This window comes from Delphinus delphis, chromosome 16 (genome assembly GCF_949987515.2).
Source record: "Delphinus delphis chromosome 16, mDelDel1.2, whole genome shotgun sequence".
NCBI lineage: Eukaryota > Metazoa > Chordata > Mammalia > Artiodactyla > Delphinidae > Delphinus > Delphinus delphis.
Genome location: NC_082698.1, coordinates 44,125,601 through 44,152,848, shown reverse-complemented (window position 1 = coordinate 44,152,848; position 27,248 = coordinate 44,125,601). Strand labels below are relative to the sequence as shown.

Here is a 27,248-nt window from a genome sequence, read left to right as displayed (position 1 = left end):
ATGCAGTCCTCACCACAGCCTGAAAGGGGAGAGTATCGTAAGCCTCAAAGGGGAAAGTATCGTAAGCCTCATTTTATGGAGGAGGAATTCAAGGCTTAGTGACTGATACATTTGTTCACAAGGGTGCAGTTTTCTGTTGGCAGAACCTGTATTTAAACCCAGACTGTCTCATCCACAGCCCCTGCCTTTAGCTGCTCTGCTTTGGCTTCTGAAATGGAGAAGGTGGAAGTTTTCACTGAAGATGATGGAAAGACAGAGGACAGAGGACAGGATGAGCCAGAAGGGGCTGGTTAGGACTCTCCCTGTTGAAAGGTTTTGGGCAGCTAGCTGCAGAGCCTCTTTCTCTGAGGCAGGTGACTGAGTTGAAGGCAGGGCTTAGCACATCTTTTGGGTTAGCCTACAAGAGATCAATTACCCACTTAGAGTCTTTCAAGGAGTTCTTGGAAGCATACCCCTCCTCTAGGGTTGCCAGATAAAATGTAGCATGCCCAGTAACATCTGAATTTCAGAAAAACATTGCAGGGGACACATATTTTCTTAAAAACTATTCATTGTTTATCTGAAATTCAAATTTAGCTGGGCATACTGTATTTTCATTTGCTCAATCTGGCAACCCAACCCTCTTCACTCCATACAGATCTTTGTTTTAAAACATCTCTATTATCCTAATACAACATCTAAAAAGCCACAGTTTTTTGGTTTAAAGATTTCTAGATCTTTAGGGATATCCTACGATACATTTAACCTTGGATTGAGGGGACAACCTTTAAGTTGTTATCTACTCATTAGAGTCCTTAGTTGGCTATACCCAACATCTTTCAGAAAGTCAACATGTGGAGTGTAAATAAAGGTGAGAAGCGCAGCAACAGCACACAATAAGGGAGAAAGAGGATGGGGGAGAAGAGAGGATTCATAACACTGAAAACCACTGAAACCCTCCTCATCCCCAGTGCTAGTGGAGCCCTGCAGAGAAACATCATTTCATGTGACAAGGTAGAAAGAATATACTCACTGAGTGGTTTTGAATGAGTAAGTGCAGGAATGATGCTGAGTTGCTCCTAGCAGCATGTGAACTATAATGATGAGTTTCTACAGCCCTGAGGCCATCTTTCCTGAACCCCTAGCAGGGTAGCACCAAGAGCCCTTCATTACTGGGCAAGATTAACTTCCCTCCTCCCTCCCCTCCTGCTTGCCTGGGTGCACCTGAACAATTCTCTTCTTTTCTCTGGGCCTCAATCCTCAGTCTGAAAAGTGAAGACAGCTGGATGAGACCCTGCTTATCACCCTCTCCATTTCCATGGCTTTTGAGGACATTTTGGCAACAGTATGTGTAATAGAGCTGGAGACATTCTTAGAACTCACAGAGATCTGGAAGGAGGGAGCTGTGTGCCCCTGCTCCAGTCAGAAGCCAGCCTGGTTGCAGAAAGGGCTCAAATCTACATAGGAGCCCTGGACTCCTTTTTCCAGTTCCAACTATGGTTTCTCCAGCTTTCCTAGAAGTCCACTATGGCCAGAATTGAATCTGCCACCAACCAGCTTGGTCAGGTACATTTCTGTGTCAGAGTGATCCCTAGTAGGCTGGACTGGGAGGCAGGGCCCAAGGGGGCCAACAGAAACTCCTTTCCTCATCTCTAACCTGACCTGTTCCAATTGTGATTACCTTGAAAAGATGAAGAGACAGATGTGCTATAGTGAAAGTGACCCCAGTTCAATACCCAAGGTGCTGAGTTTGGATCCTGGCTCTGCCATTTACCAGAAGCAGGATCTCAGGCAAGTCACTGCCTCTCTCTCTCATCCTCTGTGACTTCATTTTAAGAATAGTGAGGAAGAACCCTACTCCACAGTACTGTTCATAGGCAAGGATGAACTTTGGGCCATGAGCCCAGAGCAGGTCATCCAGGAGGAAATGGAAGTGCCTCCACCTTTCTTTCTGTGTGTCTCCCAAGGGCTCCCCAGATAAGACCTAAAGACTCAGGTGCTCCCTGACTAGTGTGCCACCAGATCCCAAGACCTTAACATGTAGAAGATGTAGGCCCCAAACGAAGACCTCCCAGGTTTTTATAGAATGAAAATTGATAATAGAGAAGAGAGATAGGAATGCCCTGATGTGTGAGAAAGGGGATAAGATTCAGGGCACAGATGGAGAGTTTTCTTAAATAGAAACTGGGGCTGTTCATTCAGAATAGAAAGTAGAGCATACAGACTCCAATGCAGAGAGGTGGGCAGATGCGCTTATGTAAAGGTATGAAAGCTCTCTTTTCTCATAGAAAGCAAAAGTCATCAGCTATGAGCAAGATGGAAGGAGTTGCTGGAGGCTTGAAGAAACAGGAGAAACTGTGAGATAGTCATTTAGAAGAATGGATGGACTAAGAAAATGTAATAGGATAGTTGGGCAGCATTAAGGGCCCACTTGACCTTAGCAGTCATAAATTGAAAGTGAGACCAATCATCAGAGCCGTGTGTTTTTCTCAGGCCACACCTGCTACACAGGTACAGGTGTGGAACAGGCAGGGAGTTGGATTCAACTAGATTTGGTGTGTGATCAGGAGAATAAAACCAAGTAAGTTAGGGTCAAGAGACTGATCATAACGATAGGCCACTACCTCTAAACTGGGTGAGGTGGGAAGCGAGAACATGAAGGGGTGAGAGTCAGAGCAAGAGTGATAGAATCAATGGATAGAGAAGCAGTAGGTCCTGGCGAGACAGTCTGCGTTCCCCAGACAAAAGGCAGAGGAGCCTCAGAGATATGTCTTAGGCCCCCCAAAAATGTTCATGTCCCAATCCCCAGAAACTGTGAATATTACCTTATAGGGCAAAAGGAACTTTGCAAATGTGATTAAAATAAAGGTCATGATGTTGAGAGATTATCTTGGATTAACCAGGTGGGCCTGATGTAATTGCATTAGTCCTTAATAGAGGGACACAGGAAAAGTCAGTGCCAGAAAAGGTAATGTGATGAGGGAAGCAGAGATTGGAGTCATGGGCTTTGAAGATGGAGGAAGAGGCCACAAGCCAAGGAATACAGGTTGTGAACGTACCTTGGAAAAGGCAAGGAAACAGATCCTCCTCTAGAGCCTCAAAAAGGAACCAGCGGTGCCCACATCTTGACTTTAGCCCAATGAAACTGATTTCAGACTTCTGATCTCCAGAACTGTAAGGGAATAAATTTGTGTTTGTTGTATGTCACTAAGTTTGTGGTAATTTATTACAGTAGCAGTTGGAAACTAATACACCAAGAAGGGGAAAGATACAGAGGAGAGGTCTAGGTAACAGCTCTTTCACCCCCAGGATAAATCTGCAGGGAAAGTATTCTGGAAAGACCTAGTGGCCCTGTGTTACTCAGTGAAGGGTGAATGGAAAAGCCACTGGGGAGAATTTTGGTGCCACTCCCTTAAAGGCATTAGCAACTAAAAGGGTCTCGGTGAGCAAGGTTTCTATGTAAATCAGTGATACACAGTACTATCAAAATTTAAAAAGCAAACTGCAGGCCTGTATATACACAGCATGACCCCGTTTTTGTTTAAAAAGTGTATCTGTTTGTATAAACAGTTATGTCTGTGTATGTTTAAGAAACAATTCTGACTGCTGAGTGTCACAGGACTGATTCCCTCATCTCCTCAGTCTTTGTTTCAATATCCCCTGTTTAAAACTGCAAGGCAACGACTTCCCTCGTGGCGCAATGGTTAAGAATACACCTGCCAATGCAGGGAACACGGGTTCGAGCCCTGGTCCAGGAAGATCCCACATGCTGTGGAGCAACTAGCCCATGTGCCACAACTGCTGAGCCCGCGCTCTAGAGCCAGCGAGCCACAACTACTGAGCCTGCGTGCCACAACTACTGAAGCTCGCGTGCCTAGAGCCCATGTTCTGCAACAAGAGAAGCCACCACAATGAGAAGCGCACGCACCACAATAAAGAGTAGCCCCTGCTCACTGCAACTACAGAAAGCCCGCCGTCAGCAACGAAGACCCAACACAGCCAAAAAGAAATAAAAATAAAATTGCAAAGCATATCCCAACCTACACACCCCAGCACCATCACCCTCAATGCCCTGACCCAACTCCACTTTTTCCATAACACATAACCTTATAACACACTATACCTTTTATCATAATTACGTATTGCTCTAGTGGGAAATGCCACTAGAATTTAACATCCACAGTGATTTTTTTTTTTTGTTTAAGTGTCTTGAACAGTTCTTGGAACATAGCAGGACCTCAAATAATGTTTGCCAAATGAACTTCAGAGGTGAGAAGGGGACACTCACTCCAAAATATTTTTTAAGGTAATGCGAAATTACGCGTGATATTTACGTTCTTTTCCCCCAGGAGCACTTTACCAAAACGAAAAACATTTTAATGGGCATTTCTAATATAATTCTTACGCGTTTGCAATAAAAACCAGGAGAACAACCTGAAGGACCTAGTCGCAGGCCTCACAAACTGAGAAAAGCACTCGGCGTTGGACGGAACCCTACCCTTGGGCTCAGCGCCTCGCGAAGCCTCAGGGTCAACGCCGGAAGTGGGCGCGGCCCACCCGCTGCTTTCTGGGACTTGTAGTTCGGGGCTGTAGGCGACGGAGCGGGGCCGTATAGCGAATCCTGTGCTTCCAGGTGTCGGATTCCACGTGGGAGGTGAGGGCGGTATGGCCGCTCGCGCAATCCGCGCGGCCTGCAGAGAAGCGTCTGGCTGTCGAGTTGTGGGAGTGCCGCGGGGGAGGCGCTGGGCCAAAGGGGCCCGGAAGCCTGGCGGGCGGCCGGGGGAGGGCGCGCATCTTGGCGGAGGTGCGAGCACGGGCCGCACGTGTGTCCGCTCGCCGCGGCAGCCGCTGCGTTCGCCGGTTCTGGCCGCGGTCACCTGAGACCAGGCGGACCCTAGCGCTAAGCCGGCCGCGGCTCCGAGAGGCCCTCCTCTCGCCTGCCTGAGCTCCGGCCTAGGCCGGCCTGGGAGCCTCGCAGTTGGCCGCACCGGCCTTTTCCGCGCCGGTGACTGGCCTTATTCGAAGGAGGATTTCGGTGGACGTTAGGGGACCGAGAGGGGCTCCTGTGAGAGACCGAAGTTTCCGTCCCCACAGGCCTGTCCTCGCTGAAAAGAGATTGCGTCAGAGCCCCCGCACCCCAGAAACGAGTCAGGCCTTCAGGCGTCTCGGGCAGCCGAAATCTCTGCCGAGAGGCGACACACACATCCTACCGGAGAGCTCCTACTGCTCTAACTAGAGCGTTAGGGCAAAAATCGCAAAGCCTGGGGAAACGGGCACATCTTAGAGCTGCTGGGGCCAGTGGGAGTTTCTTACCCTCATGGGTTTGCGGGGGAGGCTTGGCCTGTTTGGTCCCAAGCCTAGTGGAGAGATGCGAGGGAGGTGCAGCTTGGAAAGACAGGAAAGGCACCCCAGGAGAGGGTGTGTGAAGGTAGCAGGAGCTGATTAACTTTTTTCCTACAGTCTTGCTGGACTGCTTAGTCTATGTCCTGCAAGGTGGACTTGATTTTCATGGTTTTTTCGCTTTCTCTAACTCTACTTTTCCAGGAATCTATCCTTCTTGAGAGGAGGAAATGACCAAGTTCCAGGTGAGTTGGGGTTTCTCTTTTCTGAGAATGTAAATAACCTTTCTTTCTTGGGAAGGACATCAGCATTAATTGAGTGCGTATCTGGTGTCAGGTCCTGTCTTGGTTGTGTGGTTTTTTTATTTATTGTCCGACTTCAGCGTGAGACATACATTATTTTATAAATATGGGTGTAGGAACATTAAGATACTAAGAGCATATATCTATCAAATGATGTCACTAGAGTCTGCACAGATAATCTGCTGACTTTAAATTCCACCTCAGTTTTCAGTGTACCACTCTGCTTCCATGAATTTGGCCCACTCCCCAGAGCACTGGGCTATGCTCTTTTATTGAAAGACTCCACACAGCATCTTTGTCTGGTCCTGTCTCTCAAAGCATGTCTTTTCCTGCCAGGCATTTCACGCACATTGAAAGTCATTCAAAGCTGTTACATGCTCAGTCCAGTGCCAAGTGGTCTCAGGAAAACAAATAGAATTATAAACTACAGTGCTGGGCTTCCCTGGTGGCGCAGTGGTTGAGAGTCCGCCTGCCAATGCAGGGGACATGGGTTCGTGCCCCGGTCCAGGAAGATCCCACATGCCGCGGATCCTGTGCGTCCGGAGCCTGTGCTCCGCAACGGGAGAGGCCACAACAGTGAGAGGCTCGTGTACCGATAAAAAAAAAAAAAAAAACTACGGTGCTTTTCTTCATGAGCAGGTGATGTATATGAAAAAAGGTATGCACATTACCAATAATCATTTATTAAACCTGAATGAGTTACAGACATGAGAAAATTTGTTACATAACAACACCGTAATTACCATATCACTCCCAGAAATGCTCCTCAACCAGGCTGTGCATCAGAATTATCTGTGGTGTTCTTTTAAGAATTAAAGGTTCCTAGGCACCATTCCCCTAGACATACTAAAAGGAGAATTTCACTTTTTTATCCCTTTGACCTTTTGTACATCCAAAGATTTATTGCATTTATTGTGAAATACTTCTCTACAGGCTTGGCAAAAACAATCCTCACATCCATAGGAAAACAGCATGAGCTCTTATAAAAATTGGTTTGTTTAGAGGACAGTAAGCTGCTTCAAGGTACTGAAAGCATGACATCTCTGTGCCTTGAAAATAATTGAGAACGTCAGCAAAGATTGACATAAGTAAAACCCTGTGCTCTTTTTATTTTCCTTCTCTTCTTTCTCTTCCCTAATGAAGATTATTCACGGTGATGAAGTTGGGGATTGCTAGTATAGTGAAATTTTGAGATTCTGGCATATGTTAATAATTTTTTGAATTTAAAGAAAGGACTTCATTTCCACCAGTACTTACTGTTTTCTGTGTACCAGGAGTTGTCTTTGAGTCTGCTGAAAGGCAGGACTCCCATTTAACCCCCCTCTCCCTCTGTGACCTTGGATAAGTCACTTTACAGTTATGAACCTTAGTTTTCTCATCTTTAAAATGAGAGTGCTGAGTTTGATGATCTCAAGTTTTATTTCATTATTTAAATTGAATGTGAATTTATAAATATTTACCATTTAGATTTTGAGTCAGTTGTGCTAGTTGCTGAGGATTTAAAGATTAGTTGAGTGTTGCCTCTATCCCTGAGAATCTTATAGCCAATTTGGGAGACAAATTTAATAGCTATAGTAGAGGTATATGCAAGATACTGTGAGATCTTTGAGAAGGAGAAATTTAACATATCCTTATGCTTCAGAACGGAGGTTGTTGATTGTCCTGAAACTGAAATGGATGGGACGATGGGAGAAATATAAGTCAGGGCAGGAGCAACATGTAAAGGGCTCTTCTAGACTAGAGCATGACATTCAGATGACTACAGGTAATCCAGGGTGATGACAGCTCCTGCCCATCACTGCCTTCTGGATCACTGTTTCCTGCCCCTAAGTAAATTGTTGGATCTAGCAGGGGTGGGCTCTGGAAAGGAAGTGCTAAGCTATGTGATACATGTAGTTTCGAGGAGTTTGACATTTACATTAGTACAGAAACTACTATCCTGTAGCCTTATACTTTGGTTGGCCCTCAGGATACTGAGTCCATTCTCCCACAGGAAGCACAAGTTCCACCTTGGGGTGACTGAATAGCTCCACTGGTACCTGGGGAGATTATTCATTATTCAGATTCTTTCATTTCCAACTTTGTCTTGCTTTAGCGAGACCACTGTTTCCTCTTTTTCCTTTCCCCTGACACACTGAGTCCTCTAATTTGGTCCACTGTCATACCATTTCTCATCTTGGAATTTTCAGCCTACTACAAAGTTGGTAGTCCATCAACATATCCTTTCTGTTTTCAACATGGAATTCTCCCTACCACTTTATCTGTGGGATCTTAAAAAATTAATAACTCTTGACTGTCCGATCCTTGGATTGAAACATGACAAAACTTGTATTTTGAAGATTTGGTAGTTATTGTGGCCTAGCTAAGAAATGAGGGCCTTTCCTAGAATAGTAGGAGCAGAGATAAGAAGAAGTAACATGCTGGAGGGAGATTTAGGAGATAGAATTGACAAGAAGTGGTTTGATTATGGTCAAGGTAGGAAAGGAGTCTTAGACATCTCAGATGACAAGGTGGAAGATGGATTAAAATATAGGAGGAAGATCATTGATGGACTTGAATCTCAGAAGGGAAGGAAGGATTCCATCTAGAATGTGCAAGGAGAGGTTAGCCATGGACAGAAAGAAACCTGTTGTCTCTGAAAAGAAAAAGTCCAAAAGAGGAGTAGCTAATCTACTGATACTCCCCAGCCGTGTTTTCCTAACAGGTGTGTTTACGCCTCTAAGGCCACAGTCTCTGCTTCTGCTGCTTCTTTGTCCCACCTTTGCACAGGGCCTTGCAGCCTTCTCTAGTCCAACCTCATCCCTCTTCCTCAGACACAGTGGAGACTGTGACCTTTAGAGGAGAGCCTGGGAGGAAACAGCTGCTTCTCCTTTGTTGACTAGTGGGGTAGAGTCGCTCCTGCCAGGGGACCTGGTTGTCCTCAGTTTCCTGAGGGTGTGGGTGGTGCCCCTTCAGGCTGAGGCTTATGGTGTCAGCACTTCTGAAGGTTACTGGGTACTCCCCTGGCCCCAAGTTGAACCGCTGCTTTCGGCTTCACTGGCTCTCAGTTGTTTTGTGTATATTCCATCCTCTGCTTTTCAGTGTGTGGCCTGCAGACTGGTGCCAGCCAACAAACTGCTTGTTACCAGTCTATAAATATACAAGGACAGGGCTTCCCTGGTGGCACAGTGGTTGAGAGTCCGCCTGCCAATGCAGGGGACATGGGTTCGTGCCCCAGTCCGGGAAGATCCCACATGCCACAGAGCGGCTGGGCCCGTGAGCCATGGCCGCTGAGCTTGCGCGTCCGGAGCCTGTGCTCCGCAACGGGAGAGGCCACAACAGTGAGAGGCCCACATACCGCAAAAAAAAAAAAAAAAGATATAAGGACAGAAATTGAGAGTTTTTTTAAATTTTATATCTGTTGAATCTTATTTTAAAAATTGGCATTGGTATTTTATATGTCTGCATTCTTATTTTCTAGTAACTTTTTAGAAAATGTATTTTAAAAAATATGTCTGTGACATGTTAGAAAAATCTTAAAAGAAACTGGTCCTTCACCAGAGGTAGTTCAAGAAGTGGTGCTCCATCAATAGAACCTTGGAGGGAACCAGACTCACTGTGAGGTTAACTAAATAAGTACTTGGACTCTTTTTACATGCCAGGCCCTGCTTGAGGGCTTGGGGATGCAGCCATGAACAAATCAGGCAGCCTCTGTTCTTGGGGAACTTAGTAGGGAGAGACAGACTGTAAACAAGAAAGAAAATGTATAGATTAGAAAATGAGATAAGGCATAAGTACAAAGATAATAAAACAGGGAGAAGTGATGGTTACTGGATGCTCCCATGGATTAGTCAGTCAAGGAAATGCTTCTCTGAGGTGGCAGCAGTTCGACTGAGATCTGAATGATGTAGAGAAAGAACATTCTGGGCAGAGGGGATAGCCAGTGCAAAGGCCATAAGTGGGATGAGTTTGATGTGGTCACAGGGGCCAGGTGACTTGTGAGGGAGGAGGGACTCAGGCTGAGATTGGAGAATTGACAGGACCCCAGTCTGCAAGGCCTTGCAGGCCAAGATGAAGAGCCTGGATTTTACTCGGTGTCCATGGAAACGCCTTTGGGGAGTTTCATGCCTTGAGTGGTATGTGTTTTGAAAGATCACCCAGGCTGCTGTGTGGAAAATCCGTCACGTGGGGGAGCAAGAGATACAAATTTAGGAGGTTAGTGCAGGTGGAGAGTTAATGAAGGCTGAGACTTATAATGATAACAGTGCAAGGTGAAAAGAAATGGGTAGCTTCAGATATGTTCAGAGGCAGAGTTGAGAGGACTTGGTGATGGATAAAATATGAGGAGTGAGAAGAGAATCAAAATGACTTCCAGGATTTTGGCTTGAGCAGTTGGGTGCGTCGTGTGGCTCTTTACTAAAATGGGGACAACAAGGGAAGACCAGATACTGATGGAGATTGTTGGGAGCAAGAATTCTGTTTGGGGCTTGGTGAGTCTTAAGTGTCTTTTAGCCATCCAAGTGTAGATGTAGGTGGGAAATTGGAGCCTGGAGTTGAGGAGAAAGGTTAGGGCTAGAGGTATATGGGAATACCTAAGGAGAATATTTTTTGGTTGTGTGTAAATGTGCTATTTTTATTTCTTCCAGGAATGGTCAACTACTTAGTTTAGAAGAAGAAAGGACATATGATTTATATGACTAGTGAAAAAATTGAGATCAGAAGTGTACTTTGGCTGAGAGGAAAAAAGAGGAAGGATCAAAGGATGGTGATCTTGATAAAGCAGATGTCATGGAGGAGGAAGAGGAGAAAAAATAGGAAGATGTTTTTAAGGTGTGAATTTTGAGATATTAATATTTCAAAAGAACAGTGGTCCAAATAGTGAAATGGCCCTAATTATGGTTGTTGAGGCAGAGATCATTGGCATTAAAGAGATTAAGAGGGACTTCCCTGGTGGTGCCGTGGTTAAGAATCCGCCTGGCGATGCAGGGCACATGAGTTCGAGCCCTGGTCCGGGAAGATCCCACATGCCACGGAGCAGCTGGGCCCGTGAGCCATGGCCACTGAGCCTGCGCTCTAGAGCCTGTGAGCCACAACTATTGAAGCCTGCGTGCCTAGAGCCCATGCTCTGCAACAAGAGAAGCCACCACAATGAGAAGCCCGCACACTGCAATGAAGAGAAGTCCCAGCTCATTGCAACTAGAGAAAGCCTGCCTGCAGCAACGAAGACCCAACGCAGCCAAAAAAAAAGAGAGAGAGAGAGATTAAGAAATGTGAGGTTAGCGTGTTGGGTAATTTGTTCTCATGAGTGTTGAGGTTGTCAGGATAACAGTAGGAATGGGGCGGAAAGGACAACTCAGCAGTGACCATGATATGACACTAATAAGGAGAGATTCAGTAGTTGGATAGCTTGAGCTTGGGTGAGTTGTGGGCAGGAGGGGAAGTATTGGGAAGGAAGTAGCAAAGGAGATGAGAAAGGAAAGGTTTTCCATCCAAACTTGGATCACCCCGATCCTTGAACTGCACACTTCCTCTGTACCCTTCTCCCCTCTTCCAGTGCTCCCAACCTCACCTTCCTTCTGGGGCATTTGTGCAGATGGTTGTCAGTTGAGGAAAGAATGTGCTTAATCTTTTAGGAACCAGTAACCTTCAAGGATGTCTCTGTGGATTTCACCGAGGAGGAGTAGGGTTGCTGGACCCTGCTCAGAGGAAGCTGCACACAGCTGTGATGCTGGAAAACTACAGTCACTTGGTCTCAGTGGGTAAGAACATGAACCTGGACACCAGTGCACTGCAGTCTCTGTTTCTTCAATTTTAAATATCATTTGGGCTTGGGCCCCAGGAGCTGTAATGCAGGAATCAGTTTCCTAATTTCTTTTTGGCAGAAAAGGATGTTTCTGATTATTCTAAGCAGCTAAAGAACTTTACTTGGTAAGAATTGGAGAATGGTAACCTTACTGAGTTGTCCAAGAAACCACACCTGGTCCATCACTTATAAGCCAGAGTTTGGGACTGAATTTTTTTTTTTTTTTCCCCACACAGTCACCCAATCCCTGTGTGTTTCTCAGATGTGCTCTCTCTGTTGGAGCAAGTTGAAGATCATTATATAATGGAGAATTCTCCATGCCCATTACCTTTAGTTCCTGGTGTAAAGCCTCTAAACTCCCCACCTGGCTTTCAAAGCCCTTCATGCCCTACTTTTACCTATAGAGCATTATTCTCTGCTGCCCCAGTGTCACCCTCCTTTCCAGCTAAGCCTGTTTCCCTGAGGTCCTCTATGCTTCCTTGTTCTGGGACCTTTGATTACCGTGCTCTGGTTTCTGGTTACTTTTGTCTGTTAAGATTTTATTTGAACTCCATTACCTGTGTGAAATCTTTGACTACCCCTCCCTTTCGACCTCCTTCTTTTCTCAGAACTTTCAATTTATATCTCACACAGGCTCAGACCTGATTACATATTATTTTATATGCTTTTATTTTAACCATTGGATCTGCAAGTCTGATTTATTTTCTTGTTTCCAGCCAGGTTTCTGGAGGGAAAGCAACGTATCTAATACTTACGCTGCTATATGTACATAGTCAAGATTTAAAAATTGACTGCTGTAGAGTTTAGCAGCAAAGAAATATGTCTTACAGTCTTGTAAAAGAGACATTATGGTAAACACAGTATGTTACTATAAATAAATTCAGTAAGTCCTATGAAGCACAGAGAATTATGCTCTGAGAGAATGAAGGCATGGGATGGGACAAGGGTGAAGTATGTATTGTTGAGAGTTTCAAGGAAAGCTTCTGAAGTGACACTTAAACTGAGTTCCAAAGGATTAATGGGCATTAAACAGGTGACTGGGTAGGGGAAGAATATTCCAGGCAAGGGAATAGTGTGAGGGAAGACCCGAAGACCTAAAAGAAGGAGTGTGGCTAGAATACAGGGAGCATCTGGGAAGAATAGAGTGTGGCCTGGCTCATTCATGGCATTAAAGGCATGGGTAAAAAATGTGAATTTGTGTTGAGTTCAGTGAGAAGCCATTAGAACAATGAAATGGTATGAACTGATTTACCCAGGATCACTGGGACTGCTTTATAGACTGGTTTGCAGAGAGGCAAAAGTGAAGTAGGATCTATGCTTACAGTTTCAAGCTCTGCTTTAGGTTTTCCTTTTTCTTTGATATAAAATTGAACATAGTTTTCCAACATTTTTTTATGTAAGTAAGATATAAAAATCACAAAATTCAAAGAACACAGATGAAGATTATGAAGTAAAGTCACTAATAATAGCTTGTGTATCCACTTTTTCTGTGTTCTCCATGTATGCATTTTACAAATACGTGTTAAAATTTTATGAGGTTATACTGTATGTATTTTTCAACTGGGTGTTTTACATCATGTCTTAGAGATCTTTGTTACATCATATTAACTCCCTGTAAAAGGACCCCTTTTCTCATTACATCAGCATTGTCTTCTACTATTACATACTCATTCTTGATAATATTTAAATATTTTAAAAAACAGTTATCACAAGATTTCACTACTGCTTATAAAACCTACCATTAATACAGTTCCTCCTCCACTGATTTTCATAGACCTGTCATTTCTGCAGCCGTTCCCAAGTATTGTACAGCAGGGATATTGAAGCAGTGTCCTTTGGCCTTTAATAACTTCAGCCCACTCCCTGATTTAACTACTCCAAACTGCACAGCTTTTCTCAGTGTTATTTTTTTCCTTTTTCTTTTTGCCACTACTTTTAAACTTTGCAAACTGTGCACAAAAAGTAATACATTCACCTAGGTAAAACAACTCCTATTGAAAGGCTTATAATACAAACCAGTCTCCCTGCTCTGCTGCTCTTCATGCCACAGAGTGGCTTCTCAAAGCACTCAGTTTGAATCCTTTCACTTGTTCTTTATGGTGTTTGCCTTCATATTTACAAATATGCTCATGCAGCTACTTATTTTCCTTTTTTTAAAGAATAAATGCACTCACATGGTTAAGAAAAGAAGCATTAAAATATGCACAATGTTACTTGCAGTTATGCCTAAAAAAGCCGGGAAAAAATGTACACTGAGGATTTTGGACAAGCTGGAAAAGGGCAGAAAACAAATTATACATGAGTAGCAAAGAAAAGATTTGCAAATGTACTAAATGTTTTTAAATGATTAAAGTTACACTATAAAAATAAAAACAAATTAAAAGGTGCACAGTGAAAACTTTCTTTCATGTCCCTGACTCCACTCTACCCAGGTTCTGGTCATTTGCTGTCACAAACTGTCTGCAGTGACTAAATCTTGAGCAAGTATCACTTCACAGCTGTGCCAGGAAATCTGAAGAATAAAACCCCCAAGCTGGACTGCTGAGTGCATGCATTTGTGACTTTGATACATAATTGTTAAAATGTCCTTCTGGGGGGGAGGGTGACACCAATTTACACTTACAAGCTGTGTCACCATGCTTTGGGTTTTTTCCAGTGTTAACGGGTAGAAAATGGCACCTCATTATAGTTTTAATTTGAATTTATTATATTATGGTATACTGCAATTTTTTTCAGTTTATCAATATTTGATATTTTGTATTGACTTCTTTATGTCATAGATGAAGATTTAGCTCTTTTACATTATTTCTCCCAACATGCCCATCTTTCCAACAATTTGTCAGTCGCATCAGTGATCAATGCTTAGTTGCTTTGACTTCATAATTCTTGTTCCTGCAGAGTCAAATAGTATAATATGATTACAGTTCCTTTTTTTGTTTTTTCCCTTTCCTAAAACTAATACTTGCTTTTTAAAATATATTTTATTTGGGTTTTTTTCCTTTCCATTCTGTTTTACAGAGTTTTGGTTGATTTGGTTAAGTATTGTTTTCTTTTATATATCAATGATTGATTCAGCTTGTCTGTTTTCTTGACTTCTTTGCTCACTGCTATTTATTGTATATCATCTTATTCTTAAAGTAATTTAAAAATTTTTTGCTACAGTACATTGCTGAATAATTGTTTCAGTAATTGTTTAAATCCTTTCTTATCTGACAAAGTGTCTGTTCCTCCCACTGAAATGTTTGATTGTCTGGGTATAGAATGGAATGCTAATTTCACAATCACTTTACCTCCAAAATTAGAAGATATTGCTCAGTTGACTTGAGGTATACAGTATTGCTGTTTAGTAGTTCATTGTCAATATAATTCTCATTTATATTTGCACATAACCTGGCTTTTCTGTCTGGATGCTTTTAGCATTTTCTCGGTTTGTTTGGGGTTTTTTTTTTTAAATATTTATTTATTTATTTTGCTGTGTCAGGCCTTAGTGGCCGCATGCAGGATCTTCATTGCGTCATGTGGGCTCTTCAGCTGCGGCATGTGGGATCTAGGTCCCTGACCAGGGATCGAACCTGGGTCCCCTGCATTGGGAGCTCAGAGTCTTAACCACTGGACGACCAGGGAAGTCCCTGTTTGGGGTTTTTTTCCTTGACGTCCTGAGGTTTCACATTTAGTGACCTCTGAAGCTTGAATTCTAGAAAACATTTTTTTCCTGTTAGTTCTTTGATCATTTCTTTCCCTTCATTCTACCTCCACTATATTCATCGAACTCCTACAAGATGGGTTTTAACTTTTATCTTTGCATCTGTCTACCCTTCACTCTTCATTCCGGGAGTACCCCTCAATCTTCCACCTTAGCCAGATGTTTGTTTTGCTCTTCAGCCCATCTAGATTGCAGGCCTTAGAATCAGACTGCCTGACACCTGGTAGCTATGACACAAGTTACTTGATCATTTCAACCTTGGTTTCTTCTGGTGTAGAATGGGTGTCCTAATAGTTCCTCTCACATAAGATCATGCGACCAGTATCTGAGTGCTTCAAATGAGCATAGTAGATCTTAAATATTATGATTATCATCTTTTTCAATCCTTTCATTAATTTAGAAGAATTCTGATTATTCTTCATAGCAATGTGTTTATATTTTATTATTAGATTGTCCCTTTTTTGTTTGTTTTTTTGCGGTATGCGGGCCTCTCACTGTTGTGGCCTCTCCCGTTGTGGAGCACAAGCTCCAGACACGCAGGCTCAGCGGCCGTGGCCCACGGGCCCAGCAGCTCTGCAGCATTCCCAGACCGGGGCACGAACCCGTGTCCCCTGCATTGGCAGGCGGACTCTCAACCACTGCGCCACCAGGGGAGCCCGATTGTCCCATTTTTTTTTTAGATGTGATATCCCCTCAGATTTCTCTGGGATTTTAATTATGAACCTTTTAAATTCTATTTCCTCTGTTGAGTTTGTGTCTCTATTGATGTTGGTTTTCTACATTTTTTTTTTGTCTCCTTATGTTTTCTCAATTGTCTTCCCCCCCCACCAAAAAGTCTTATGTTCGCAGTATGATACTGGAGTGTACATCCTCAGCTGATGCTCAACCCTTTTTGGTGCATGCGTGTTCTACTTACAGGGGACACCTCTGCTGACTGGGCTTGGGATGGATCTAATAAGAATCCAGATGGTGAGTGATGTAGACCCTTTTTTTTTGAGGTTACCTGTTCAGGCCAGTAAGTTATCTGGGACATGCCCTGCTTCAGTCTCCAGCTCTGGGGTGTCCTCCTTGTTGAAAATTCCACTTCACAGCTTTTCTTGAGGCTTTATCCTGGGTACATGTGGAGTCAGTTGTTTCTTTTTGTACCTCAATCCTGTCATTTTACAGGTTTGGCATTACCTCAGCTTCTGCTTCCCTCTTCAGCCCAAATAATACTATTAGGAGTCCTTGTTTGGCGGACAATTTATTTTGTTTTTGAAGCTTTATATGAGGCCGCTACCTTTAGCCTCCCAGTATTTCATTTTTTGTGGGGAAGAGGGTCATTGGGAGAGTGGTGCTGCAGCAACTAGTTGAGCCATTAGAAATGCTTAACATGATTTGATAAACCTCTTTCCAGAATAAACCTCTCTTACTTCATAATTGTTGATTCTGAGCTTGGAATTTCTAGGACTTCTTGAGAATTTCTCCTACTTCTTTAGGAGGCTTTTTCTGTACATAATTTGAGCTGTGCATTTGTTTTTTTCCTACTTTCTCCATTAGACCTCATCCATCTGCTCTTTATCACTAGGAGTTCCCCAGCATTCTAGTGATAACAACCTTTCTTTTTTTTCCAAGACTACTGTGGTTTTGGTTTTGTTTTTTTGTCATTTCAGTGTAATATGAGGATCTTCACGCTAATTGTTTTGACTAACATACATACCACAGATCTTCCTTGACTTACAATGGGGTTACATTCCCATAATCCCATTGTAAATTGCAAATAGTGTTAAGTCAAAAATGCATTTAATACACCTAATCTACCAAACACCATAGCTTAGCGTAACCTACCTTAATCATGCTCAGAACACTTAAATTAGCCTACAGTTGGGCAGGATCATCTAACACAAAGCCTATTTTATAATAGTGTTGAATATCTCCTGAAGTTTATTGCATACTATACTGAAAATGAAAAACAGAATGGTTATAGGCATATTGCTTGGAGCTGTGGCTGCTGCCATTGCCCAGCATCATGAGAGAGTATTGTCCAGCATATTGCTAGCCCAGGAAAAGATCAAAATTCAAAGTACTGTTTCTACTAAATGCACATCGCTTTCACACCACCATAAAGTCGAAAAATCGTAAGTCAAGCCATCGTAAGTCAAGGACCATCTACAGTAAGTCTAAAATCTGTATTCCTAGCACAGTTCTCTCCCAGGAGTTCCAGACCCATGTATCTCACTGCTTACTGAACAGTGCAAGAATGTTCCACCAACACCACAAATTAAACAAGTCGGATTCTGAGTTTGTTATCTGTCACCCTTCCCCACTCCAGCCTTGGAGATTGATTCCCTATGTTATGGTATAGTACCCCCATACCTAAGTCACTCAAGGAACTTGAGGATCATGCTTGGTGCCTCCTTTCCCTTTTGAGTTTAATCAGTCATCATGTGATTTAGAATGAATCTCTCCCTTTCTCTCTGTAACTATCCTCCTTACCACTTTTCTTCTGATTCACTACAGCAGCGCTCTCTCTCTCTGCCTTAAAGTCTTGCTCATTTTTGATGGTGTTTATAATCAAAGTCAGTTTCATTCCCAGTTGTAATCCTTTAATAGCTTTACATCTCGGAGGAGTCTCTGAGTACACACCAAGCCCTCTGAACATGTCATATTTTCTCTCCACATTTCACTTTATTTTTTTCCTTACATTTGCTCCCAGAAATCTTCCCCAAGGTTTGAGCTGAATGCCCCTACTCTGTGCTCCCGTGACTGGCTGCACACGCATCTATGGTAGCACTTACATGGTATTATTGTTGACCTATTTGTCCTTCTTCCCAGTAGACTCTAGTGTGTCAAGCAAAAGGATTTCTATTTTCTTCTTTGTATCCCCAGCACCTATTAGATTACCAATTAAATGCAAATTTAATTAAAATAAAATGAAGTAAAGTGAAATGAAATGTGGCAAGGATGTGGGATCCATAGCCATCTGCAGGGCTGGGATATGAATACTTTTATTGGCTTTACTTAAAAGCAGAGACAAGATTTCTGTCTTGTGTACCCATGCCCTCTCCCATCCTGACATTAACCCAAAGGACATGACTATACGGACAAGACTGAACTTTTTGCTAGCTACCTTAGGCACTGCAGTTCTGAAATCTTGAAATCTACCCTTTGTCTGTTATCATTGAATTCTCTTTGTTCCCTAGGAGACTTGAATGAAAATTCTGTGGAGAATCAACAGAAAGGACTTAGGTTATCTCTTACCTGAATAGCTTTCCTCCTGGCAAATATTGGAAGAGATGTCCAGTACAATAACTGGGAGTCAGGATTAAATTGTGAATCTTCAGTGTACAGGAACCCTGAACTAGATGTTCCCCCTTGTCAAAAGTGGGGAGAAGCATCTTCTCATATTTCCAAAAACAAAAGCAGTTTGGTGACTCTTCAGAGTGATGATTTAAAAAACATGGAAAGTGAAGAATATTTGTTTTTGAAAGTCCCAAGCCAAATGGCCACACAGGACTCAGTGACGTTCTGTAAGAATGAGCCCCAAGATCCTCAGGAAAGCAAAATTCTGTTTGTAACTGAAGAAAGCACTGAGAGGAAAATCTCAGAGAGCAAAAGTCCTCCCATCGACCATTGTTCAGAGAACCTTCAAAATAAACTTGCGTCTGATGTAAAAGAAGTGGTCTCGCCCTCATTCAGAGGTGAGACAATATGCCAGATTGGCCAGTCGAAAGAATCCTTGGATCCCTTTGACTGTAAACACAAGGACATTTGTGGTTGGAAGTCATGGGTGATCAGTTGTAGTCATCAGAGAGCTCATGCAGAGGAGAAGCCCTGCACCCATTATGACTGTGGGAAAATACGTACCACCAGCCCAGGTGGTCACCCAGGTGAGAAAATCCACACTGCTGAGAAACTATACAGATGTAGTCAGTGTGGTAGGGACTTCAGTGAGCGCTCAGAGCTAGTCCTTCATCAGAGGGACCACACAGAAGAAAAGCCCTACAGATGTGATCAGTGCGGGAAGGGCTTCACGAGAAGCTCAAGTCTCCTTATCCACCGCGAAGTCCATGCAGATGAGAAGCCTTATAAGTGCGACAAGTGTGGGAAGGGCTTCACGAGGAGTTCAAGTCTGCTCATTCATCACTCAGTCCACACAGGCGAGAAGCCTTACAAATGTGACAAGTGCGGGAAGGGCTTTACTCAGAGCTCCAAACTGCACATCCACCAGCGAGTGCACACTGGAGAGAAGCCCTATGAGTGCGGGGAGTGTGGTATGAGCTTCAGTCAGCGCTCCAACCTGCACATCCACCAGCGCATCCATACGGGGGAGAGGCCCTACAAGTGTGGAGAGTGTGGGAAGGGCTTCAGTCAGAGTTCAAACCTTCACATCCACCGATGCTCACACACGGGGGAGAAGCCTTACCAGTGCTATGAGTGTGGGAAGGGCTTCAGCCAGAGCTCAGACCTCCGCATCCACCTCAGAGTCCACACTGGGGAGAAGCCCTATCACTGCGGCAAGTGCGGGAAGGGATTCAGCCAGAGCTCCAAACTCCTCATCCACCAGAGAGTCCACACTGGAGAGAAGCCCTACGAGTGCAGCAAGTGTGGGAAGGGCTTCAGCCAGAGCTCCAACCTCCACATCCACCAGCGGGTCCACAGGAAAGAACCCCATTAAGTGAGGTCTTCAATCGCATGCTTGTACTCTGAAGACTTAAATATTTTTAACATCACTCTTAGTTTTATATTCTCAGGATATAGTAAGAGTTATTCAGATAACTTCCCTCACTGGAAAATCATTTAAAGTATTTAACTACCAAGCACTTTGTTATGCTACACAGTGAATTGATTGCCCTTGTTCCTCAGATGGGTAGAGTGAAAATGTCTATACTGTGCTGTTCAGTCAGTGTTACTAGAACTACATACCCTACCTAGCATTTTTAAGTGCAAGAACCTTATATTTCTCCAAGCAGAACATGTTTCCTTTGTTCACATTCTCTGAGAAATTGGAACTTTGGCTTCTCTTCAAATCACGTGCCTTGTGTTTTCCTATTTCCTTCCGGCCCTGAGTAGCCCTCTCTAAATTCTGGTTATACAATATGTTAGTTTTAGGTTGAGGGGGTGGTTGGAGGTATAATGGGCATGGAAATCTGTTATTGCACACACGTACTACAGCCTGTGGCCTCACAAGAACGTGGAGAAGAGCTACTCGTGCAGTACACCCCACACACTACAGGATGTGGGACCCCTCCCTCTCCTCCCCACAAGGCAACTGCTCAAGAACATAAGTAGTTCTTTTTCCTGGGTGCAGCTAGTCTGTTGGGGTGCTTCCAGGTCTTGCCATCTCAGATGACACCCCCACCAAATTAAAGCCAAGTAGGGTACCTACACCATGTTGAAACATGTTAAATGAAGTTGAAATATATTTAAATGTATTTAATTTGTCTCTCAACACTGAACCTCTCTTATTTCCTTAAATTTCTTCACCATCCATGTTCTGAACCAAACAAAGGAGTCAGGAGAGGGAGTTCTGATATTTTTCTCTTCAGACTCAACTTGTTTTAATATTTCATATACCCCCAAAAAGTCATTTGTATTTGCAGCATCGTTATTGAACCAGACTTGGGTCTGCTTGCCCATGCACAATAAAGCCAATCTACTTACACTGGGTTGTGAAGGAAGTGCACCATTTATTGCAGGGCACCAAACAAGGGGTCCAAGCAGCTAGTGTTCAAAAGGCCTAAACTCCCTGATGGCTTTCAGGGAAAGAGTTTAAAAGGGTGAGGAAGGGGGGACTGGGGTGCATGATCAGCTCGTGGACATTCTTCTGATTGGTTGGTGGTGAGTTAATCGAGAGTCAACATTGTCAACCTTCTGTTTCCATCCTTTCTGGGGTCTAATTGCTTGTGGGCAGCATACAGTTAACTTCTTCCACCTGGTGGCAGATTCAGTATCTGCAAAACAGCTCAAAGGACATTGCTCAGAATATTATCTATAGCCCTTCAGGAGGAACTATAGGTCCTTGACTTTATTTAATGGCTAAACTATTGTTATTTTGTCTTGCTTGACTGTTTTCCTTTCTTTCTGCATTTTCTCACTTCTCTGATTAAATTTACTCTTTGGAACTCTGAGAAGGCTTGGAGAGTATGTTTGGGATGACCAGGCTTAAAATATGCAGAAATAATTCATTTGGGGTGTGGAGCTAGGACACCGCAAAGGGTTAAGCTAAAACAAGAAGCTTGTGCAACAGTTGAGAGAAACGTGATTGGAAATACATAACTAGAGTGGAAGTTACTATACAATGAACTCCTAATTGCAGCCCTGATTTTCTAAACAATGACTGATGATTCCCCAAGCAGTGCTCAGGAGGCTGCCCAGTCACCTATATTTCAGTTATCCACCAATGACTAATATCCATACATGAAAAATGGTGGGGGGGATATGGATGCAATATTTATTACCTTGAGAAGGTGGGGTTGTAACTGGTTTACCCTGATCAAAGGTAACCTGAAGCAGTTAACTGGACATAGATAACAGGGAAGTGACATGTTAACTTAGGGGAAATGTAGTTAATCTCAAAGAAGGAATGGAGGAGGGCCACAGATTGAGACTTGCCTTCCTTCAAGAGGTAGTCCCAGAATATTTGACTCCAACTCAGAGCAGCCCACATGGAATGGTTAGGGTGGTGACCCAGCATATGCCCTTCGGCATTCCGTAATACACTCACTTGTTTGGATACCGTAAGATGGCATCACAAGTGATGTGATTCTGCTTCAGTGACCTCTAGAATGATGAATGCCTCCCAGTTTCTCCTGCCCTCATAAGATTATATCTGAGCATCTGTTCTGGATTTGACTCGTTTATCATATATGTCTTCTAATTGGCTGATGTATATAATCTATCTGGGACTTGGAGTCAAATAAGATCACAAGAATCCATGTGCACTGAGACCAGAGGGTAGATTTGAAGTCCAAGTTTCAAACGCGTATAAATTAGCCTGTTTTTCCAAGTCTCCTTTTATACGTACCTTAAGTTATCAATGTTTTTAATTATGGTTAGCTTTTACTGTTCTCTTTTAAGCATTACCTTCCTTAATACAACTGAAGTGTGATCAGAGTCCTTGGGAAGCATTTCACTGATTGTGGTAAGGCAGTTTGGGGGAAAAAATTAGTTAGAAAAAGAGACTTTTGCATGAAAATGCAGGAAGAACAACAGGGGATGTGTCACATTTCATCAGATCTTAAAGATGCCAATGGATTGACAAGAGAAAACACTTTGTTAATTTTTAAGACACACACCCCCCAGTTTCAGAGATGTGAACATGAAAAAAAAAAGGATATGTTGCAAAATGGTTCCTTTTCAGAATTCAAGGGTTGCCCTAGGATTGATCCTTTACCAGTACTTGACTTGAACAAAGAGCTTTGGAAATTCAATAATTGTATTCAATTGATAATTCTAACACTAACTCAGCAAAGAATCTAGGTTACAGATTACTTGTTGAGTACTTGAGACAAGATTTTACAATTCTTAAAATTCTTACCGGGCTGGTGGCGCAGTGGTTGAGAGTCCGCCTGCCAATGCAGGGGACATGGGTTCGTGCCCCAGTCCGGGGGGATCCCACATGCCGCGGAGCGGCTGGGCCCGTGAGCCATGGCCGCTGAGCCTGCGCGTCCGGAGCCTGTGCTTCGCAACGGGAGAGGCCACAACAGTGAGAGGCCCGCGTACCGCAAAAAAACATGAAAAAAAACAATTCTTACCTATTCGGTAGGTGCTCTTTACTTTCTGTGTGGATCATTTAAGATCTTAAGGTCAAAATACTGGTGAATATGTGATCACTCCTTGTAGTCACACTCCTAAATTATAACCTTTTAAATTCTTCCTGTCTCATCCCCCACCCTGATAGCCAGTTAGGGCATAAAATATGGACGTTCACTTTTGCAGCTCCATGACCTTTCTCACTGTACTTTCATTGAAAAGAAAGGCACATAACAGCATGGAGGGCAAGGCTGAACCGTAGGTAATGAGGACCAGGAAAAGTCCAAAGCAACATGCCCGAAGTAGTTGCAAGAGTAAAACTGACATTGAGTTGGTACCTGAGAGCAAGTGATACCAACAAGTAGGTTCAAGAGGTAGAGCTGGGAAAAGCTAAGACATAGGGAGTGTGTGGCAACTGATCGGCAGGGGCTACGAAAATCATTCAGGGTTTAGTCAGCTAAGCAAAATGCTTAAGGGAAAAGGACTAGAAAGTGTGCTTTTGTTAAACATCTCTCTGGACAGCATTAAAATCCTAGAAAGTTTTTACATTTATAATACCACAGCAATGAAGAGAACAAATGAAAAACCACCAGTAAATAGGAGGTCTCAATAAAAATTTAAAATATGGAAGGAGGACAGCTACTGTATCAGAGCAGAAGCAGAGACCATTTATACTACTTGCATTAAGGACAAGAAGGAACCAGCTTGGCTCCAGACTCAGAAATGCTTAATACTGTGGAGGACAGAAGTGAGACATGAAAGGAAAGCAGTGAAATTAGTGGCCAGTCGTATACGGGACATTCCCCTCATTCCATACACACTTGCCCTCCTCCGCAACCCCTGTGCATTGTCAACCAGGGACTTACCCTCCAGCAAGAGACGGGAAATTTCTTCTCTGTAGAAATGGCCCTGTTGAATGGCCCCTAGAGACCATCCAACAGCAAAGCAGTTATCTTCTAGCTCCAATACATTTATAACAGGGCTTCAAAATTCATGAAATAAAAACATGAAATAGCTGTAGGCAGTTTATCAATTATAGTTAGATATTTCAACACTCTCAGGTAATTGATAGCACAAATGGACAGAAAATGACTATCAACTAACTCAACATTTATAGAATACTCCAACAACAGCATAATACACATTCTTTTCAAGTGCACATAATACGGGCTATAATACAAGTTTCAAACGATTTAAAAGAATGGAAATCATACAAGGTATATTCTAGCACCAGAATAGAATTAAATTAGAAATTGCTAACAGAAAGATACCTGAAGAGTTGAAACAGAAAAAGTCCTTGAAAGGTACAACTACCCAAGTTCACTCAAGAAGAAAGAGAAAACCTGAATAGCCCTATTTAAACGATTTGTAGCTGACAACTTTCCCACAAAAACAAGTACAGGCCAGATGGCACAAGTGAATTCTACCAAACATTTACGGAAGACCTAGTAACAACTGTACACCAACTCTTCTAGGAATAAACATTTTCCAACTTATTTTACGAGTCAACATTACCCACATACCAAAGCCAGACAAAGACATCACAAGAAAAGAAAATCATAGATCAATAACTCTCATGAACATAGATGCAAAAATTCTCTTAAAAAATAGCAAATTGAAACTTCTAATCTATAAAAGATGGTAATGCATCGTGCCCAAATAGGATTTATCCTAGAAATGCAAGGTTGCCTTAGCATTCAAAATCAATGTATTTCATTATATTAACATACTAAAAAAGAAAAACCATATCTTTATAATGTAGAAAAAGCATTTGAAAAAATTCAACACATTCATGATTTAAAACTGTCAATTAATTAGAAATTAAAGGAATCATCCTCAATCTAATAAAGGGCATTTATGGAATAACATATATCTGACATCATATTTTATGGTGAAATAAAGAGCGGTTTCCTCCTAAGACTGGGAACAAGGCAAAGATGTCTACTCACCACTTGTAGTCAACGTTGTCCCAGATGTTTAGCCTGTGCAACAAGGCAATAAAAAGAAAAGACCCCCACCCTCCGCACACCTTGTGCTGCCATCCCAGTGTTACCAAATCAGGTCTGGATGCTTGCTGCTCAGAAATCAATACTCAAGAGAGACAAATGTTGGTAGAAAGGAAAGTTGCTTTTAATCAGAATGCTGGGGAGATGGTGGACTCCCCAAAAACCACCTCCCAAGATTCTGCTCAGCCATGAGAAGTTCTTAAAGGGAAAAGGTAAGTAATCTCAGTTAATCCTTGAGACAGGAGGTCAGAGGCATCGCCATCCCCCACTGAATGCAGGCTTATCATGCAGGCTTGTTGACTTCTTATGATCTTTCTTTCAATACTGTCTTGTTCACACAGTTCGTTCTCGCAAGATTACTGAAGGGGAAGCTAGGGAAGAGATCGGGTCATGTGTTAATTACTTATTCATTTCTACTTCTTTGATCTATGGAAAGAACCAACAGATTAGGCAAGGTATTATGTGATCAATAGGGCCAGAGATAAGTAGAGCATGGGGGCACCTGGTTTAAGGTTAGTGACAAGACAAAAGCGGCCTCTGGCAGAGAGCTCTTTCCGGCAAAGAGCTTTTTCCTGCCAAAAGCTGCTTACAAATCCCCACTTGTCAGAACATCATTCCATTTTTATTGGATTATGGTCGAAGGTCTGTCTTCTGTAACTTCATGCTGACATAGGGCACCATATACTTAGAGTGGAAGATGTCGACACGGGTCTGTAGTATGTCTTTACTGACAATTGTAGTTGACCATTTACATATACGGGCAGAACAAGTTACGATTATTTTGATGCCCACAAAGATACAGATTATTATGAGCAACACTGTTAATCCCGTTCTCTTAAGGCCAAGTTCTTGAAATTGTGCTAGCCATAGATCTAGTACTTTTTTGTAAATAAGAGGCAGGGGATATGGAGGGGCCTTTGTCCTTGGCAGGGGGATAGGGGTGGGTGCAGGGTTCTGCTCAGTTCCACCAGTGTGTGCTGTGCACCGGCAGGAGCTAGGTTTGAGGCAACTAGGCTGCGCCTGAGGTTCTGGGCAAGCAGACAGGGCCATGGCCTTGCTGGCTCCAAAAGGGGCACAGAGACCTAGACACAGGAAGGGAGAATGCATGAGGCAGTGGAGACAGAGATTGGAGTTATGCAGCTGTAAGCCAAGGAACACCAAGGATGGAGAGCCACCACCAGAAGCTGAGAGAAAGGCATGGAAGAGATTCTCCCCGTGAGCCTTCAGAGACTGCATGGCCCTGCTGACATCTTGATTTCAGACTTCTAATCACCAGAACTGGAAGAATAATTCCTATTATTTTAACCCACCCAGTTCGTGGTACTTTGTTACTGCAGCCCTGGAAAACGAATATACAGACCTTCAAAAGTGGCCCTGAGACAACTGACTTTTCCATTTGCAAAAAAAAAGAAAGTAGATCACTAATTTATACCATTAAAAAAAAAATTCCAGGGTTTCCCTGGTGACGCAATGGTTGAGAGTCCACCTGCCGATGCAGGGGACATGGGTTCGTGCCCCGATTCGGGAAGATCCCACATGCCGCGGAGCGGCTGGGCCCGTAAGCCATGGCCGATGAGCCTGCGTGTCCGGAGCCTGTGCTCTGCAACGGGAGAGGTCACAACAGTGAGAGGCCCGCATACCGCCAAAAAAAAAAAAAAATCCAGACAGATTTAAAAATATAAACATGAAAAGCAAAACTTCAGTCTTTTGGAAGAATATCTTTGCAACCTCAGTCTAGAAAAGAATTTCTAGACCTAAGAAAGATTGTTATATTTGCATCAAAACTTAAAACTTCTATACAGTATAATATAGCATAAATAAAATTAAAAGATAAGCCACAGTCTAGGAGAAAGTATTTGTAACTTAATGTAGTCAACAAATAAATATACAAGTTATAAAAACAAATCCTGGAAATGAAAGAACAGATGATCCAATTAAATACATATATCTCTCCAAGCTCATGGTATTGTTGCCTGTATTTCAATTATCTGAATGCTGCAGCATATGTTATTTTTCTATCTCTAAAATATAGAGACTCTTTTGAAAAACATAATTATAATACCGGAGAAACTAATAACCCCTGAATATCATGAAATATCTGTGGTCATAGATAACACAGTCAACAGATGCCAGAGCCAATGGTGGATACATAAACCTACACATGTGATAAAATTGCACAGAACTAAATATACCTACACATAAATGAGTACAAATAAAATTGAGAAATTCTGAACTAATTGGTGGATTATATCAATAATGTCATTATCCTGGCTGATATTTGTACTGTATTTTTACAAGATGTTACCATTGGGGGAAACAGGGTACAGGGTACATGAGGTCTCTCTGTATTACTTCTTACCACTGCATCTTACAATTTACAATTATCTCAATAAAAATTTCAA

General features: G+C 42.8%; 1 protein-coding gene across 1 annotated transcript; it reads left to right on the top strand.

The window, feature by feature from the left end:
• Window positions 1-4,593: 4,593 nt before the first annotated feature.
• ZNF239 (zinc finger protein 239) lies at window positions 4,594-21,210 on the top strand. The gene is given in 6 exon segments (XM_069541534.1): window positions 4,594-4,633; window positions 5,524-5,564; window positions 11,234-11,359; window positions 18,289-18,322; window positions 18,324-18,421; window positions 18,424-21,210. Coding segments are annotated over 4 exon segments (1,632 nt in total). The 5' UTR covers window positions 4,594-4,633; window positions 5,524-5,564; window positions 11,234-11,325; the 3' UTR covers window positions 19,890-21,210.
• Window positions 21,211-27,248: the final 6,038 nt, after the last annotated feature.